The sequence below is a fragment of the Erpetoichthys calabaricus genome, chromosome 11 (assembly GCF_900747795.2).
Source record: "Erpetoichthys calabaricus chromosome 11, fErpCal1.3, whole genome shotgun sequence".
NCBI classification, from domain to species: Eukaryota; Metazoa; Chordata; class Cladistia; order Polypteriformes; family Polypteridae; genus Erpetoichthys; species Erpetoichthys calabaricus.
The window spans coordinates 124,551,820-124,572,733 of NC_041404.2; the positions used below are offsets into that span (position 1 = coordinate 124,551,820).

The 20,914-nt window shown below is 38.9% G+C and overlaps 1 protein-coding gene across 2 annotated transcripts in view; it reads left to right on the forward strand.

The window, feature by feature from the left end:
- Nucleotides 1-13,480: 13,480 nt before the first annotated feature.
- The window catches only part of LOC114660870 (uncharacterized), a 40,027-nt gene continuing 32,593 nt past the window's right edge, over nt 13,481-20,914 (forward strand). The window contains exons 1-3 of one of the 2 annotated variants that reach the window (XM_028813841.2): nt 13,481-13,638; nt 13,991-14,081; nt 19,155-19,253. In XM_028813841.2, the coding sequence (XP_028669674.1) occupies nt 13,575-13,638; nt 13,991-14,081; nt 19,155-19,253 (254 nt within the window). In that variant the 5' untranslated portion in view covers nt 13,481-13,574. The remainder of the gene's footprint in view (nt 13,639-13,990; nt 14,082-19,154; nt 19,254-20,914) is intronic. The other variant, XM_051934028.1, reaches the window with a different exon arrangement.

A 20,914-nucleotide genomic window follows, 5' to 3' on the forward strand; every position in this document is an offset into this window, starting at 1 on the left:
TTTCTTACAATGGAAGCTTTGGATGACTGAGAAATACTATCTTCATGGAGGAAGAGAATAATGACAGCTTTATTACTTTCACTTTTAAGTAAAGCAGAAACTGCAAAATACTAAAACAGTCCTTTAATGTGCATTTGATTCATCCTTCTTCCTTTCATATTTAAACAAAGAGCCAAGGCTGAGCATGTGAAGATTATCTTTTATCATATTTTTTGATTAACTACAACATTGAGGGGCGTTCCTCACATAGTGGGAGCCATGAAATGAAGGACCACAGAAGATGAGGTGAAACACTGATGGTTCTTTTTACCTCTGAGTCTATGAAGCTCATGTACAAAGTAGGCATCGTTCAAAAATAGTGCATGGTAAATTTAAAAATATCCTATGTGCCATCTACTATTTCTGGAGCTCTTCTTTAGTTGGTTTATATTTATAGGTAGATAAGAACATTCATTTCTATAGCATATATTTGCACAGAGGATGTATTAAAGTGCTTTACAAGATGCCAAAACATAGGTTCAAGCAAAGAATATACATATACATATTAGATTTAGACCAGAATAATAAGGAATACATAATATACAAAAATAAAATATAGAGTCATTGCTGTCACTTATAGGGAATATGGTAGAGCTAAACATTGAAAAAATAATGCAGTTTATTGGTGTATCTGGAATATACCGTACACTTGCACAGCTGGTATTATTCCTGCCTCAAAGCCATTTGTGTGTATGTGTTCCATTTGTTCTCATTAATTTCCTCCAATAGTAAAAACATACATTCTAAGGTGGATTTACATCTTTATATAATTACATGATTGTACCCATTGTTAAATCATAATTATCCAGGACAAACCTATGGGCCAGAAAATGGAAACAAAGATTTCAGAAAATAGATGGCTGCTTCAGGGCATATGCAGTGTTTATTTTTTTAGAGGACAACATTGCTTATTTCATATGCACATGAGAATATGACAAAAATATTTTTGAAGCAACTGTGATTTCTGCATTATTTCAAAAGCAATAGCAAACACATTTTTTGCTATCTGGGTCAATTGTACTTTTCTAACTGCATTAAATTTGTTGATATCTTGGTAGAGATTTCCAATTATTTTTAAATAATTTTTTCCCCATGGGAAAAAAGGTTGATCTTTAATGACTCATGAGACTTAAGAGATTCTCATTTATGTTTCATTTAAGAATCAGTGTTGTCACAGATGTTTCTTCTAATTCCTTAGCACAAATAGCTTAAGACAAAAAGGAGACATGAGATACATCTGAGGAAAAAGGAGTCAAAATTGAGAATTTGGTTGGAAAACTTGTTAGATTTTGTGAGATCTCTTTCTAGTCTTGTTTTAATCTCATCAAGTCTTCAAAATGTTACTTATAATTGGATTAATGCCTTTATCCAAGGTGACTTACGACATCTGAGCTGTGACTGGTTGCATTTCTTTTGTTTTTCCAGTTGGAGTACAGGTAGTTGAAGTGCCTTGCTTGTCGGGGTCAGTAGCTGAATCTGAACCAGCAACCTCAGGGTTTCAAGTCCAAAATTTTCACCTCCATACCACACTGCCTACCTTTTCTTCTAGAATGAGTATGATCTAATTGCTGCACAGCAATATAAATTAAAGCAACTAATATTGTTCAGAAGCAAGGGCTACAGTTTTCTAATCATAGCCAAGTATTTTATTACAAAAAAACAATGTATATTTCACCATATACTACAGAGAACACAATGTGAATACTTTTAAATTGCAAAAAAAATAATAATAAATATAAGACACTGCTTGGAAAATCTAAATCCATTGTATGACTTTGCTGAGATCTCTACTGCAACTTGAGAGAATATCGGGGTATTTTTTTCTCAGGAGAAAAATCTGAGAAGCAAGAGGTAAAAGAAAATGTCTCCATTTAATTTCTTTCTGATTTCATTGTTGTCTATGAGAGACCAAAACGATATTAAGGAGATCTCTTTTTAAAATTTTCATTCCTATGGGTTCTTTTTTCCCCCTGCTGGTTTACAGTTGAAATTGACAATAGCCAACTCTGCCCAAGGCAGTTCTCTGTGTGGTTTCAAGCGAGTTTGCTTCTAGATTGCTTTCCTCCCTTCCACTTCCTGTTACTTCAGGGGGGAAATTGTGTGTGTGCGTGTATTGGGGGTGGTTGGGCTGCTGCTTCTCCTCTTGTTTGAGATATTTTTAGTTGTATATTCCATTTCTGACTCCCTTTTGCATTGTACTATTCTTAAAATGCACAAGTGTATGTACTATCTTCATGACAATGAAACTAGTCAGGCTCTAATCTCTTTCTCAAAACCTTTTGGAACTAATAGATCCTGACATCCCCATGCTATTTATTGAATCCCATAATTTGATTTTGGTAGAGTGAACTACCTAGGCCTACATGTTTAAAGTATTGTGTAACTTTGTTGTGTGTTTATTGGATACAAATCAAAAAACTTTTAGTTCTTTTCTGATTTTACAATTAGGCATGGAGTAAAATATTGAAAAAGATTCAGGTGATGAAAGCAAATCCGTATTCTGCTGTTTTGTAGAATTTGTTTTATCAATGAAAGAGAATCTTTTTGTATATGTTTGAATTACTCTATGTGTACATCTCTTTTAATCCGTATTCTGCTGTTTTGTAGAATTTGTTTTATCAATGAAAGAGAATCTTTTTGTATATGTTTGAATTACTCTATGTGTACATCTCTTTTAATCGCTCCTGCTTTAAATATAAAAATTGATGATTTTGCAAATAGAACTCCAGCTACCTTTACGCATCTATCATTCCCAATTTAGTGACAGATGTGGAAAAGGGAGAGTTTACTGAATAATGAAGAAGGCATAAAAAATAATAAACAATGTAATCTATGAAACATGATCTATTATAGATTACCAGTAATGGCGCACTGCACGATAACGGGCAGTGAATACACTTGAGTTGAGCATTCATAGTTTTCATCCTCTTTCTCTGTATGTTTAGCATTCATTTGCTCAGAGGTTGATGCGCTTGCTGCTTCCTGAGCAGCTCTTCTTTTCTCCACCCTAGCAGCCCGCTTCTTCTCTTCTTTCATCTGCATCTTTTCACGTTAAAACTAATTAAGTCAGTGTTTGTGTTGCAATTACTCAGTACGTTTTCTTTAAATTTTCACTTAAACTGGCACTTAAGTCTTCAATCTGCCCCAAGAATGATTTAAGATATGAAGAGGGAAGTGACAGCGATGGTGATAGGCATGAGAGATGGTCCCTGCCGAGACCTGAATCTACAATAAAATAAAATAAAAATAAAAAGAGAAATAACCTTGGAGGTCACCCCGAATGCGGATAGTAGACGTCACGTAGTATATGTGTACAAAATTTCAGGTCAATAGGTCAAACGGTTTGCGAGCTACAGGTGATTTAAAATCCTGGACAGACAAATGAACAGCCACGGTAGCGTATTATATATAAAGATACATCCATCCATCCAGTTTCCAACCTGCTGAATCCGAACACAGGGTCACGGGGGTCTACTGGAGCCAATCCCAGCCAGCACAGGGCGCAAGGCAGGAACCAATCCCGGGCAGGGCGCCAACCCACCACAGTATAAAGATACAAAGATGTTTAATTTTTATTGATCCCACTAACTATTGAATACTCTGAAAGGCACATGCATTCTGCTTAATCTGATTTCCACGTAAAGAATATGTATGCAAATTAAGACCTAACAATTTGAAACAAATATTGTGAAACAGAATGAGTTAAAAGTGGAAATCCAGTGCATTAAAGCTGTATGCAGTGATATTACTGTTTCAACATTTATTCCAGAAATTTTTCACTGAAATCAAGTTAAATCAAGTTAAATTAAAATCTTAATTTTTTGTAAAATCTCTCAGTATTGATGTACATATAGAACACCCCACCATTAGTCAGCTGAAGGTGAGCTTTAAAAATACTCAATATGAAGCTAGAAGTTGAAAATGCTGCATAAAACTGGTATATCGATCTGTTAATTGTTCTCTTTGCATTGTTTTACTTGTGGTGATGCCATCCTCTGTAGTTTATGAAATTATTTTTTAACAATTTTCTCACAGATTTCTAATATGTTATGAGAGTCCAAAGACATGTCAGTCAGATGAATATCTGTATCTCAGTTTGAGTGACTGTGGCTGTGTGCACGTGTGCATGCTTTAGTGGATTAGCATCCAGTCCAGTGATGGTTATGCAGATCAGCTACGTAAGGCTCTGCCATCCATTAATACTGTAATGGAAGGTGTGAAGAAGAGCCCATAACATGTCTTTGAAACACTATAATAACAGACATGTCTTACTTTTATTAATAGTAGGATGATTCAGATGAAAGTGACATGGATGTTGATGAAGACAACAAAGATGATAAAAATGCATGATTAAGAAGATGATAATGAATCTGTGAATGACCAGCTATCTAAATTGTCTTGCCCTGCCCAAGAGTCCCGCAGATCTGAATTGACAATGACTTCTAATTGTCTACTTTGCTTTCCAAAAATGAGATAAAGGATTTAAACATGATTTGTGCATGAAAATACATGTGAGATTCATTTTTTGCAATTTTATCATTCTGCTTGTAACTGATATTATGAGTGAAGGTTTTATGAAAAGACCATTTTTACTGATTGCATTATTTGATTTTCTTTTTCTAATGTAAGCATGTGTCTTTGTGACCTTCTAAATATTATGGGTAGGTATGAATGATAATATCTTTTTTCTGATGGACTGACATACTTCCTAAGACAAACTCCATGCCTTAGCTCAATGCTGCCAGGATAGGCTCAATCAAACCTCCTCCAATTGTCTGATGCTCTGCTGAACCTTTACCTAATCTCAGCATCTGGAATAGGCTGACGTATTTAGCAAACAAAAGTCTGCGGTGTTATCACCACATAGACTTTATGATTCTCATTTTCCTCTCATTCTCCTCTTGGAACACCTCTCCCATATTTTTCAGTCCATTGCAGACAATATTTTAATTGATGTTAAATTGGAAAAAATGTGGATTTAATCCCTATTACTAACCGAGAATGGTAAACCGGATGGCATGGACGCAGGTACACGGCGATGGGACCATGAGACGTACTGCGCAGACATAAACCACAAGCAAAGTCGTATCCACCACGCACGAAGGAGTCACAGCCCAAAAATGAAAGAGCTCAACTGACGTGAATGAGAAATGAAGCAACAACGCGCCCATAGCTAATGACTACCGACACAGCCACACAAAAAAGAGGATTCTGAGCTGCAGCCCAGATTCAAACGGAAGAGGCTACGGCGGCTCCACAGGTCCACAAAGATGGTATGGAGTGAAGGCGCAGGCGTCACTGCCATATTGTGAGTGGCACTACTACGGAAGGCGCAGGTGTCACCGCCATATTGTGAGTGGCACTAATGCGGAGTGCAGTTAGGAATAATGTGCTGCTTGGGATTGTACAAACCGCTGAACGCTTTACACCGAATTCAAACACAATACAGCTCAACGATACAAACACGAGCCCACCTGGATAAGATCAATGAACGCAGGCGTCTACAACGCGCATCTGAAACTGCGGAAGCAAAGCAGGCACGGGTTCAAAACGAACGAGCTCGACTGACGGATATACAAACACGAGCCCGTCTGGATAAAATCAATGAATGCAGGCGCCTACAACGCGCGTCTGAAATGCTGCAAGCAAAGCAGGCATGGCTCCAAGACGAACGAGCTTGACTAATGTATTTCAGGATACCCAACGCCGGGGGTAGGCGAGCGAAGCGAGCAGGGGGCGGAGCCCCCCTTTTTCCTTAATAATATACCTGGTCTATCACATCTCTGGTAATGGTCACCGAGCCAAACTAAGATAACTGGATTGGAAGACTCTGACAGCATTGCCACAGGTTCAACAATTTATTGGCTTTGTTAATCCATATTACTAAACGAGAATGGTAAACCGGATATGGACGCAGGGACCTGCCCGTGGACGCAAAAGACATAGTGCGCAAGTGCCACACAAAGCCCCCCCACCACCACCAGAATGAAACAGGAGAGACTACGCACGTGCGCAGGCGCCACACTAAACGAGAATGGTAAACCGGATATGGACGCAGGGACCTGCCCGGGGACGCAAAAGAGATAGTGCACAAGTGCCACACAAAGCCCCCCCCCCCCCAGAGTGAAACAGGAGAGACTACGCACGTGCGCAGGCGCCACACAATGCGCCCCCCCCCCCCGCACCAGAGCAAAACGGGAGAGACTACGAACCGTCAGAGTAGGAAACAAAGTAAAACGTCATAAAGAGGTTAAAGAACAGGGACAAACACATGCAGAGCAGGTTACAGAACAAAGCCCCCCTGCCCAGAGTAAAACGAAAAAGACTACGAACCGTCTGACATGCCGCAAGCAGGATAAAGCGAGGTCAGAAATAAAACACAGAGTAGGAAACAAAGTAAAACTTTATAAAGGGATTAAAGAACGGGAACGAACACATGGAGAGCGGGTTACAGATGATGAAAACTGGAATGCAACAGCTTCAAAAAAACCTAGGCACGAAACACATGCACACCGAGATACAGAATATAAAGGCAGAAACAACGACAGTTAAACATCCACACCACACAGCGGAGGCGGACCCGGAAGGTGCAGGCGCATACATCGTGCGTCGGAAGGCGCGGTAAAGTACAAAAGGCAAAGGCGCCTACACAGCATGGTAAAAAACCAACATAATACGGAAGGCGCAGGCGTCGCCGCCATATTGTGAGTGGCACTAATGCGTGGTGAAAGCGCAGGAGGAGACATAGTAAAACAAGAGGAGTCAACGCCCCGCCCCAGAGTGAAACGGGACACACTACGGAGTCCACAAAGGTTCATACATCAAACCCGAGATGGTACGGACACGCGTCTGAAACCGCGGAAGCAAAACTGTCTCGGCTCCAAAACCAAACAGCTCAAGAACTAACACAGCTTCGACACTGAGCCCGCGTGGACAGATCTAATGAACGTGGGCGCCTACAACGTGCGTCTGAAATGCCGCAGACCAGGCAGGCACTGCTCCAAAAAGAAAGAGCTCGACTAAACGAGATTCGAAGTGAAACGGGAAACACTACAGAGTCCGCAGTGCTCCACAATGCACCGCATAATAGTTTGGAAAGAGCTTCGTAGTAACAGTGGGGAGACCCAGAGTGACACGGGCGAACGCTCCGTATTAAACATACGTCATCCTCACACGTCCAAACTATACAGCATACGTGAATCACATTACAGTGATGCATTATTAACAGTACGATAAACATCACAGTATCGCAAACAAATGAAAATTATTAGTCGAAAAAGGGAAAATATATTCACCACGAACCAAGTGTCATTGAAACAAAAGCAGTATAAAGCGAGATCAGAAATGAAAGACAGAGTAGAAAGCAAAGTAAAACGTCATAAACAGGTTAAACGAGGGGGCCAAACACATGGACAGCAGGTTACAGATAATGAAGACCGGAATTCAAAAGCTTCAAAAACAAAAGCTCGACTAACCGAGATACAAACTGAAACGGGAAACACTACAGGGTCCGCAGTAGTCCACAATGCACCGCATGATAGTACGGACGGAGCTCCGTATTAACAGTGGGGGGCCCCAGAGTGACACGGGCGAACGCTCCATATTAAACATGTGTCATCCTCACACGTGGCTGCCCAGCGGGAGCGGGTTCAAGACGCCGGGGGTAGGCGAGCGAAGCGAGCAGGGGGCGGAGCCCCCTTGTTATTACTAAAGGGTTTATTAAGTATCTTAGTAATAGCAGATGTTTTCTTGGACTCCAGAAGCTCAAGATGCATTTGGGAATTTTACAAGACTGTTTGTTACTGACCCAGTTTAAAGACATGGTCATTGCACAAATCCATTTGAGCTGTGTGTAATTAAATCTAAATCAGAGTAGAGGCCAATCTATCTCAAAGATCTGTAGATACAGCAAACTGTGCCCCATTTATTTTTATCTTAATGTGATGCTGGCAATAGGGAATACAGCTGGAAGAAAATGGGTCTTGAAGGCAAAGTACCTTTTTGTAATTTATGCAGAACATAAAAATGTTACTTAAAACCAGCCAGACATATGAAGGCCCAATTTGCCAGATGGGCTGTCTTATTTAGTTACTTCAATTTTATAATTTTTTTCTGTGCTGGGATCAAGAAATGAAAACTGATGCTGGTTCTTGCCAGTACGAAGATACAGACATACCCTCAGAACAAGAATATATTTTTTCTGGGTAACAGTTTCTTGTTCCACAGATGTTTACTTTGCCCATTTTCTATAGAGGATCAAACAGCAAGAGAATGAAGCATCATGCATACTTCAGTCCCAGATGGGCTCAAAATATTGTTCCAGGGTGTTCTTCTACATTTACTACTATACTACATTGCTTGATTTTCTTTTTTATTATTCTTACTTTTTGTTTTCACTATTATGCTGTATCAGTCTATGACAAAAGCATTTTGTGGGATCTGCCTGGGAAAAACCTGAGAAAGTTCTTAGAGATTTCTAGTGTCACAAATTCGAGACAGAGTCATATAAAGGTTTGGGGCAGCCACCCGTATAATTTTGTTTCCTAGCTGCAAAGTTGCTTTCAAAATAATACAGCACTGATGTGCACAAAACCGAGTCCAAAGAGAACTGAGCGAATAGGGAAAAGGTGGAGGCTTTTAAAGGGGAAGACAGGAAGTGAAGTCAAAGGGGTCGGGCTCATGCAGGTCTTTTGCCATTGGTGCGAGCCCGGAAGTGATGTCAAGAGGACCAGGTGGAATCACCCGTGAATGGTCTGCAGACAAGGGAGAAAAAGAGTCAGTGCACTCTGCCACATCCCGGTATGTCTCGGAACTGTCCCTACTCAAGCCCTTTAGCTGCCTCCCATGTGCACGTGTGTGACACTAGTAAAAGAGGATGAAGCTTCCGGTGAAACACTGATAGGTTAATTGTATCAAACCAATATTATTGTAAAGTCATAAAAAGTGTTAAGATACTTTGGCATTTGAATTGTGGCCCACAGTAACATTCTCCCTCCAAACTTCTGCAATCTCCAACAGTACCTAGAGAATATGACAACCAGAGCATCAAGAGTGCCATGCGGGAGCTGGCACCCCTTTCTGGACACACAGTTTTTCCCTGATCTATGCTCAAAGCTGTGTATTTTACAACTGATATGTAGTAATTCTATTATGATGTTGAACTTGTTGCAATACAAATACATCATACAAGCACCATGCCCCGGCTATTACTGCCACTGCCTTAGCTCTAGAAGACATTGTCACTTTGTGTATGTGGGGTTTTCATGGTCTGCATGGATTTTTCTTCTAAATACTTGGTTTATTGCCTTATTCCAAAGACTTGCCAATTAAGTGGATTGCTGATTCTAAATTGTGACTGAGCTAACAGTGAGTGATTATGGGTGCAAATATGATAAACCGCTTGGTTTCTAATGGTTTTCTACCACTTCTGTCTACTCCTACACTCAAAGTTATATCCTGTGCCACTTTAAATCGATTGTGCATTAAAACATTGTGACCTGTAAGGGGTGCCAGTGAGCTCCCAACCCTCCAACACCAACACATGTGTAAGTTCAAACAGTAATTATTTTCACAAATACCTCACAGATGATACACAAATATTGCACAAGCACAATTCTCTGTCTCTTCTCCCTGTCCTTTTACTTCACCAGGCAAGCTTTGTCAACATCTACTTGACTCTGGCTTGCTTGGATGAGGTTGGGAGGCTTCTTTCATGCCGAAACCAGGAGTACATCCGGTGTGATACTACCACAAACAGAAGGTTACTTCCGTGTCAGGTGGAGGTTGCTTTATAGGGGAACAATTTGTCCCTGCAGCTCCCCCTGGGAGCACCAATGTAACACTACATGGCTGTGTTACTGGACTACACTTACCAGCCTAACCCACAGGAATCCATGCAGGCACCATAGTCCAGGAGGACTGCCACCTATTGTGTCAGGGGAGGAAACAGTCTGTACAATTGGTCTCCAACTGTCCTTCCATTAAACTGGCCTCCAGGCTGGATAGGGAACCTTGCACCATCCCTGCCGGAACACCAGCCCATGCCTGGTGACCATCACAACATTTAAACATCCATAACAGCAAGTACATAGTAGTCAATTTAATTTTTTATCAACAATATATATTACTGCAAAAGTCTTGTTTTTCACTGTCATTTTAATGACTTTAACATCCTTGTTTTACAGTTAATTTTCAATGTTTGTGATTTTCATTTCTAGCTGCTTCAGCCAACGAGCAGTTCTCAGAATAGTTCCCCTTAAGAGAGAGATGAGATGTCTGTATCTATTTCGCTCTTGAGATAATGTTGAGGAAATGAATGAGCTCCACACAGTTAATCAACTTCCAGATACAAGATCTCAAAAGGATATTCAACATGTTATTTAACTAATAAATATTTTTTTATTTGCACCAGAAAACTTCACAAAGACAAGATAATTTTAGCTATTTTAAGCAGAAGCAATTTTATTTATTATTTATTTATTTATAATGGAATGAAAATGCACATTTAAAATTATAATTTAATTTTATAATTAAATTCTAAACACTAGTACAGAGCTGCTTCCGACTTCTCAAAGTGTTCCTGAGCCCTCAGTTGCTCAGATCTACCAGTCTCTCAACTAGGATGAAGATGCCCACCTGTGAGTTGTATGCTGCCATCTGCTCATCTGGAAGTTTTCCAGTCTGCTGCCAGAGTCTCAATCTCTCTCTCTCATTTCAAGTGAGGTAATTAGATCCCTCTTATGTAAAGAACCCATATGTTACTTGACAGAAGCCTGGAGGCCTCCTGGCCTCTGATCAGTCATTTCCACAGTTTCTCGTTCTCTCTGGTTAGAGAGTCACCCTCTCAGCATAAGTTAGGGTGGCTGCCCTCTAGCATCTTGGAAGATGATTTGTCTGTTTCTTATCATCTGCTTCTATCTGCTCTGCCAAATCTTTTATTGCAGAAAATCACACATGGCAGGGTCTACTAAACCCCTAGTGGACCTCGTTCTCCAGACTGACATGCTCTGGTACCCTGTCACTGCCATAATCTGCTGTTCTTTTTTGTTTCAATATAGCTGCATATGGTATTTTCTACTGCCATTCTGGAGGTGCTCTTATACTGTATTGTATATGGCAGACTCTTGCCAATCAGGCATCCTGTCACACAGCATTAACATAATTTTTATAATCTGCATATTGTTTTTTTATTGCTTGTAATAGTCATTTTTATGAATTATGTAAAAACAAAGTACTGTATGTCACTGCAGTGCACTTACTAATGCCTGGAACTTCAGCTTATCTATTTGTGCTTCTTGAATCCACAGACTCAACCAACTGTGCACTGTATTTTCTCTATACCTTCAGTAATAGTGGAGAGACTAACACTGTCACTAGTATTTTATCAAACATAAAATATGGTTGTAGCGTATCTGAATAATTTGGTTTTAAACATGACTCTTGCCACTCTGTTGATAGTGTGCTAAAATATGATTTGACATTTATTAAGAATTGAAACCTAATTTATAAAATCCTATTCATCTGCCTGTCTGTTTTCCAATGTTCATATCAATTTAATGTGGTGCTAAGGTGTCACCCACTGCACAACTGCGAGTGCAGTAATTTGGGATCCTGAGGTGGATCCTCATATGGTGGGTGCAGCAACACATTGTATCAGTGCATGCTCCCAACCTCTCTCTCTTATCAATTTCAGACACATGAGGGCCGATGCCTATCTAATTTACAAAACTGAAACAAATAAACAACCCATAGGCATCGATCAATTATTTTTCTTCAGGTAAAAAGAAGTGAAATGTAAAATTCTGTGCGAAGTAGCCTTTAGCATGTTGAACACAAAATATGCCCTCATGTGCTATGGGAAAGAATGAAAATATGTGTTTTCCAGAGGGAAATTCCATGTGAACACCCTTTATAATTTTTTTTTTTAAATTATAAGTTTATCCATTAGAGCAATACATTACAGGTGTAATTAATAAAATGTGATCTATTGTAGAAACAGATTACAAGTAATAAACAGAAAATAACATTCAAATAATTGCATAATGTCAGGGGTATATTAAACTACTGTACAAAGCACAGAGACAAACTATCAGTACAAATAAACAAGTTTATATTTCAATAACAGTGTTTTGGTTGTCTTACTATTTTTTATAGGCTATGCAAATGAGTTGAAGTCATCAGTAAATAAACTGTAATTTGGAATTATGTTGCTAAATTTCATTTTGTGGATAAAGAATATTACAAGTAAAATGGAGAGATGTATTACATAGTTAACACTCTGTTACTTACTATATAACAAAATAGGCTATCAGCATTCTGTATACAGTATTTATTTTGATGTTCATTTTTTTCTCAAATATCCTTCATTAAAGGAAGAAAAATCTTTGGAATACAAGGTTACAAAAATATGTTCAATACATCAATTATTTTCACCACAAAAGCTGCATACATTAAATATATCTGGGATGAATTCAGAGATTAATCTGTTACATGAATAACACTTACGAATTATTTTTTATGACACTTCTTTCACTTTGTCAGAAAATATCTATAAGAAAGTGATAATTTTTCCAATGAACCCTGTATTTTGATGCCCACTAAAATTACACAGCAGGAGGGTTTTTGTAATAAGCAGATCTTTAATAAACTTGTTAAAATTTCTTTCTGCTGTGTCGATCCGATTGACGGCAATTGTTCCAATGTCTTTATGTATTAAATGACTGTTTTTGAAACATGTCTCTTTCATAAGGATGAAAATGCCATCACGTAATACACCCATGATTGTGGTATATTCCATTAAAGAAATTGTGAAGTTCTTTTGAAGAATTTGGAATATGTTAAAAACACCACTTTCATTTGCAAATTGACTTACCAATAAAATGTTATCCCTATACCAATTTTTGAACAATAAGCGTTTCCTTCTGAATATTATGTTTTTATTATTCCAAATTACTCAGCGGTTTGAGGAGACCCCATTTGAAGTGGTAGCTAACAGAGGGACAATTTGGAGAAACCATCGGACAGATGATCCGCTGTGGCAACCCCTAACGGGAGCAGCCGAAAGAAGAAGAAGAGAAGAAGAAGAGACACGCAAATTAGGCGTGTTGTGACTGAATGATGACCATTTACCTTAATCAAAAATATATAATAATATAAATAAATAAAATTCACTCAGAAATCACATTTGTATAGCCACATTTGGGGCGATAATTTCAAAACGCCGGCCAACATTTTATGTGTAACACAGCACGTAGTAACCTGAGACGTCAAAAGGGGTAACTCAGAGAATACCCAGACCACGTGCGCGTCTGCCTCCCAGCTGAACAAGTGGAGAAGAGGCTTCACAACTGGGCGTGGTTGGCGAATGCAACTGACAGTTTATGCCACCCATGAACACATTAGTCTTCTGGGCGGAATGCACGCTTTCGCCACAACTAAACCCTTCTCGCTTTCGCCGAAATGTGGGAGGGGAATATGTCAATTGTTTTCGAAAAACCCAATCAGCTGAGAGGGGCGTCTGTGTAAACTAACCCATTATGAAACTTGTCAGCTTTAGGGAAACAGTAGGTGGACAGTCGTTAGTTTGTGCCTCAATTTTAGGTTTGTATTTTTGCAGATATAGGCTCTTTTTGTAACAGTTTTGTTGAAAAATACACAGTTTCGAGAATCGTTATTCTATTACTGTTCCAGAATTAATAGTCTTTTTTACTTGCTGCTTGTTTTGATGGAGAGCGCTGGAAGGTCGAAGGTCTTTATTTGTAGCAACAGTATCTAGGGCCAAAGGTCCTGGCAGCTGTGAGAAAATAATTGCTGTTACTTTGTACGGTAGAATTGCATTTTACACTTTGTAACTACGACGTAACTAGTTTAAAGAATAATACTTGTATTTGTGGTTATTAATTCACTTTTCGATAACAATGTTTGTTGTACTGCTATCCTTTGTGGTGTACAGGACCTGGTGTGCGCCTTCTCTGTAAATTTGCGGCGGGAGATCAACGAGAAGCGCTTTCATTCTGTTCTTCCGCAATGCACCCCACTGATCGGTAAGTTGGACTGAATTTCCCAATAGCTTGATTGAGATCAATGTAACTAAAGTGCTGCTGTTAAAATGTCACTCGAAAGATCGTGTCGATTTCAGTGTCAGAATAGCGCGGTGTTTTTTTTTAGCTGCTTTCTAAATTTAATAGAATAAAATGCGGTTGGTAGGTGTAGTGTGTGTTTTTATGGGAAACCAAGCGGTGTTTTAATTTGACTAAGAGCGTCGTATGCTGTATGATCTTATGTTCACGCAGTTATACTCAAGTACATTCTTCTACGTTTCTGCTTTTTACACAAATACCCAATGACAATATATTTTATTTTCTGACGGATAACATTTTGAAGTTGCATAGCTGATCTTTGAAAAACACGTCACCAAATTTCGATTTTGGTATGGAATTTTGCAATTACAACGATGGCATATGCTTTCTCAACTCTGTTTTGTGCTGCAGTTACTTTGAAGAGACATCTTTATAACTGACTACATGCAAGCGGAGAAGCTAACGTAATTACAGATCAATAGCGCTTTGACGTTTGCTGTATAACAGTGACATGCACAGACATTTTTTAAAGGGAAGATAGAGCACTGAACGTAACTGATTTGTTACATGTTAACCTCGGACAAATTATAATGCCCACTTTTGTGTCTTTGTTTTTAATTTCATGGGTCGTTTGGGTTTAACTTCAGAGGGCATTGGAATATTCGCAGAATTGCAAAAACAATATTTATCAACAATCGCTTCTCAAAACTAGGAAACAAAAGGTAACTTTTTTTTGTCAGACAAATTGATATGGGTGAATCATACAGTATTTTTCATCCTGAAGACAAGTATGTAATTAGACTTTCCCTATCACACAAGGATTGTACATTTTCTGCTGTACTTGGCCTCAGGTCTGTAAGTGAAATAATCGCTTATCCATTTCAGAAATGTCCTGATGAAATCAGTTGCCATGCTTTTTGCTTTAGCATTCTGTCATTTCCAGGGAAGAAGTTTAGAAGACGTTTTTATTGCTGTCTGGTAACATTTTAAAAGTGAATTTAACTTTAAGAAATGCATACACCATAATAAGGGTTTATATACTAAATCTACAACCTTAAAAAAAAAAAAGTCACAACTCAAAAACTATGGGTGATGGAAATTCTGTGTACATTTCTTAAATTGGTATGAAAACGTACTTTTAACACTAGAATTCCTGAAGCTGACGAAAAACGTAATTCCGGGCCACCTTAAATTCCCTCGCACCTCTCCATCGTCTTTGTTTTGCAAATGTGTCGATCAGTACCGGCACCAGGCAGGTTGCTATCCCTTCCACCACCGACGCAGCTTCCATAGACACGGAACATACATGAAATGTATGTGTTCCAAATAGAGATAAATTATTTAACCTATGCAATTCAAGGCACCTCACACCCTGATAAACAGACTTGAGCTGGGAGAACTTTTGTGTACTACTGAAGGTACGTCGGTGGTAGTTGGGATAGCAACCTGCCTGCTGCTGATTTTGATCGACACATTTGCAGAACAAAAGATGCTGATGAGGAGGTGCGAGGGAATTTAAGGTGGCCCGTGATTCCGAGTTTCTTTGTAGGCTTCAGGGATTCTAGTGTTAAAACACCTTTAAGTTGTTCTTTGACAAAGTTTTATGTTCATTTATCAGAAAGGACATTACATCCACCATAATGCACATATAATTTTTGATATAACACATCTAAACACAAAAGAGTATTTAAAAAAAAAAAAAGCAGCAAGACTTGTCATCCTAGCTCATCAGTGTTTTTTTTTTTTTTTTAAACAACAATGTTCCTGTTGTGGGTGTGATATGCAGGAAGCCACTGGAACTGACCACCTGGTATTCTAAAACAATGAAGTACAATGTACAATTATTTTTTTATGGACTGTAGCTCTGTACTATGCTTACCAGTGTTGACCCAGTTGATTGTTGCTCACTTCATTGTTTTTTGGAAGCTTGCTATTCTTAAGTCACACTACAATGTTGATGATGTGGCCATCATACAGTATTTGAAAATAAAGAAAGATGAAGGTCACGGGAATGTTGATCTGCTCAGGTCCACAAAACATTTTAACAGTGCTCTTAGAAAACAGAAAATCAACAATTTTGTTAATGTGTGCTATTGCACAATAAGAGCAGCAACAAGCCATGGAATTAAAGGGGGGAGGGGGTGTTACTTAACAGCAAATATCAGTGCCTAATTAAGCAACTGCTTGGAGTGAAATTTGTTGGATTTTGAGGCCCTGACTTAGTTGGTCTTTTGTTGGCTCACTCACTTCTCACTTCATTTCTGTTTGGATGCCGTTTTAAGGAAACAAATGAGGCAATTCAGGAAAACGAATCTTAATAAAGCAAGTCATTTAAAATTAATTCAAAACAAGTTAATCAGCAACAAAAACAGGTCACTCATTAGGAATAAGGTTAGAATGAAAACCTGCAGCCACTACAGCCCTCCAGGAGCAGAGTTTGAGAACCGTGGAGTAATGGAATAACACTTTGAGCTACATCATTTTTATGAAAATGTGCTATATAAATAAATGTTGTTGTAGCAGCTCATACTGCTGCTGACTCATTGCTGAGGTTGTCCCTAACTGGTGGAATAGTTGGTGCCGTTATAATGTTAAGTGTTAAGATCTCTCGGTAACAAATAATAATAATATCCTTTTGCTTTCTAAGTGTTTGTTAGCATTTGTGTTTATTGCATGGAAAAAAACTTGTTTCAGCCGTTGCTGTTAATAGAAGTAATGTGGCAATTTGAAACAATGTTGTAAACAGTAAATTGACATCAAGCTCTTTGAATATTTTGAGCATTGCTTTGGTGGTATTCTTTGGGCAGGTGTATGCGGAATGAAATACTATCGGCTGTGACAGAAGATCTGACCTTATGAGCTTGAATGGTGTGGCCAGAACTGGTCCCTTTCTGTTCCTCTCCAAGCAAGCAGACATCTCTGGTTTTAAAATGCTTTCCTTGGTTGCTCTGTGCTGGCAGTAAATGATGTGTGATGTGAAAAACATTGTTTATAAATCTCAGCACTTTTTGAAAGTGAAGAGTAGCTAATAGCTGTAACAAGTCAGCAAGAAAAGGAAAGTGAATATCTGTAGCTTGTACAAACTAACCCCAACCAAATATTTAGTATAGTTTTTTTTTGTGGAATTAATATGAATAATTATTGTAGACCAAACTTTATTGCCCAATGTGATAGTATAGAGTAGACTACCAAGCTTTAACATGGCAGGTCACTCATCACTCATTTTTCTCTGGTTATTTCAACACTTGTGCTTGGATGTGATTGACTATGTCCTGTGGGGGCATGTGAGAGGAAAGCAGCAGGCTCAGGGGCTTGAATTACTAAAGCCACCTAATTGAGCATGTCACCGTCAAATAAACTGTCCCTCCTCTATCATTTTTAAATGAATGATCTGCAAATGGGCAGTAAATAGTTTTTACTTAAAGTTCATTTTTGTCCAGTTTAAAGTTGTCTCTTACAGAGTACAGCATTGTTTTATGTTAAATCTTAAAGCACTAACAAAATGTTGTTTAGTAACGTGTGATTGTTACTTGGCCCAGTCAGTTATATAATTATTGTGCTTCTTGACTATTGTTGCAAAAAAAGTTATTTTGAGCTTGAATTAGCTCTTACAAAAAATGCCAGATATGTGTCCCATTTCGTACCATTCCCTCTTTCTGCTTTGTTAAATACTGTTAAGCATTTATTTAGTTGATTGTTTTTTTTTCCCCTTTTTAAGTTTATTGTACTTTTTAAATATTGACCTTTATTTTGTCGGTGCATAAAATGAACTTTGTGGCATTGAGAAGGTGATTTTTTTTTAAAGAGGTAATCTTTAAGTGAAGAATTCTTCAAAAATATGTTGGTATAGTACACAAAGTGCAACAGTCGGTCTCCCAGTAGACTAGATCATTCTGAAAATTTCAAACCTGTCAAAACCTATCAAAGAAATCCATGTCTCTTTGACCAATTAAAAGAACGTTGTGGTTGTTATTGAGAAGGTAAAACCTGTTGCACTGTGCAAGAAACCTCCTTCTGAACACAGTTTCACAATAATAATACATGGCTTGTAAGTTGTAGATTGGGAAAAATTTTCAGTGTTTCCATCTGGCTCAACTCTTGATGACCTTTAGGTTCGAATCAGCATAGTCTTAGTCAATGTACGCACATCAAGGAGCAGTGCTGGTTTGAAAGAAAAATAATTTTTACTTGCTATTTTTTTTTTTTTCTTTCTTACTGAATTTTTTTTTTTTTGAATTTACAGTACCAGGATATTTCCAGCAGTTAAAGACTAAAATTTAAAGCACATAGTATCAGAATGCATCTGAGGGTGTACTCACACTGGCAATTTGTTTTGAGCACGGTTTTCCTGCATGTAATCCCGCAAAGTTTAGTATGTTTGACTAGTTTGATCGCTCCATGCCAGGCGAACTGTACCTTGCCTTGGCCTGCTTGGAAGAGGTGGACCTGAGCATGGTTCAGTAGCATTCTGGAAGTGTCATCTCCACCCGTGCCAGACCACAGAAAACAGACATGACGTCAATGATGTGAGAAGCCAGGTGGTGCAATTCTCATTTCATTCAGTACTATTTGAGGTTTTTATTCTCACTTTACACATGAAAGTGAATTGTAATTGGCAAGAAAAGCTGCAAATTCCTCCCTTAACATTTGTCACAGTAAAAATCTTCTCAGATATGCAGTACAATTAACAGCAAAACGCTGAGTTGCACATTCAATAAATCTGTAAGAGGGTAGAGTGTTATCCCTCTCTACACGACTCCAAAACAACCACAAAATAAGTAAAATCATTTTGACGTGTATGCTGTCACCCAGTGTTCAGATCTTGCTTTGGCTTTACACAAAGTTGCGTGATAATGACAAAAGCGTGTCCGGGCCCAGAATGTTAAAACGCAGTGTGAGTGCAGGCCAGTGGGGGTGTGAAGATGGGGGACAATCATGCTTGGGAACATTACAGAATAAATGCGCCAAGTGTGAACACACCCTAAGGATCACTATAGAGTACTTTACATTAAGGATTTTGTGTGCTGCTTTTGGCAGATCAGTGCGAGTACTTCAGTATGCCATTGAACAGTGTAAAAGAGAAGAACTGCGGTTACAAGAAGGTATTCGCCAGTGCAGGAAGTTGTTGCAGCCACGGTAAGTTTTAAAAAGGATTTTATTGTCATAATGGTTTTGCTTTCAGTAATTTTAGGCTTGCAATTGAATAGTAAACTGATTCTTTAAGATATGTGCTATTAAAATAAAGATGTATTGATAGTATTTAAAGTCACTTCAGTATCTCTAAAGTTTATATATTAGATTTTTAACATCATTTTTTTTTAGCATGAAGCTGAGCTAGAATTTGACAGGAAAGCTATTAAATTGGATATGATCTGGACTTAGTGGGTTCAGAAAAATGGCTGGATGGCTGAATTGGAGAGTGGTCAGTGGTACTAGCAGTACCTTCCAGATTCAGCATTATGCTTTTGACACTCTTGTTGGGAATGCTTTCCTCATGTTTGCAAGGGTTTCTTCCAACACATCTAATCATTTCTGTGTTAGTGCCAATTTAGAATTGGCAGTTAACCTGTGTGTGTGTGCGCGTGTGCGCGTGTGTGTGCGCGTGTGCGTGTGCGTGTGCGTGTGTGTGTGCGTGTGTGTGTGTGTGTGTGCGTGCGTGTGTGCGTGCGCGTGTGTGCGTGCGCGTGTGTGTGTGCGCGTGTGCGTGTGTGTGTGCGTGTGTGTGTGCGTGTGTGCGTGTGTGCGTGTGCGTGAGAGAGAGAGAGAGAGAGAGAGAGAGAGAGAGAGAGAGAGAGAGAGAGAGATCTAAAATGGACTGGTGCCCCATCTAGATCTGGTTCTTTCCAATGTATTAAATGAACTTGAGAATATATAAAACTATAATGTGTAAGAAACTTTGAACACAGAAACAGTAGCCAGAAAAACATGTCTAAATACCATGAATCTCACAAGATGAAAATTTGTAGTACAGAAAATAATGAATGTTTTCTTGATTTATTTACTTTTTTTTTAATTTATGCCTGACAATGCTCTTTGCAACAGTTTTAATGAAACATTTGTGTTAACTGAACACACAGTTCTAGAAATATGCATTTTCACAGAATACACTTAATGTGTTATGTCTGACAAGGGGGCTCCGCCCCCCTGCTCGCTTCGCTCGCCTACCCCCGGTGTTGGGTAACCCGAAATACATTGATGAATGTATGAGATATATTGGAGTGTAAAGGTGTAGATGACGAACAAAGGAAGTCTATTCATTAATCCTAATGAATGTTCACTAATAGTGGACTCATTACAGAATGCGTTGTCAGCTAATTGGCAGAATTGTTTAGCGGCCGTCTGTCGTTCCTTTCTTTGCCGTTTATCTATTGACTCTGCTGTTTGAGAGGCGCGTTGTAGGCGCCCACGTTCATTAATTGTATTCAGGCGGGCTCGCTTCTGTATGTCCGTTAGTTGAGATGTTTCATTTTGGAGCCGTGACTCCTTTTTGGTTGCGTTGTTTGAGAAGCGCTTTGTAGGCGCCTGCATTCATTTGTTTTATCCAGGCGGGTTCGTTTTTGTAGCCCCGTTAGTTGAGCTCTTTCTTTTTGGAGCCGTGCCTGCTTTGCTTGTGGCATTTCAGACGCGCGCTGCGTTTTGAACCCGTGCCTGCTTTGCTTCCACAGTTTTTGACGCGCATTGTAGGCGTTTTGTTTATCCATGTGGGCTCGTTTTTGTAGCCCCGTGAGTTAAGCTGGATCGTTTTGGAGCCGTGACCGTGACTCCATCAGTTATCCGTAGTCTACCGTTAGTAGTAT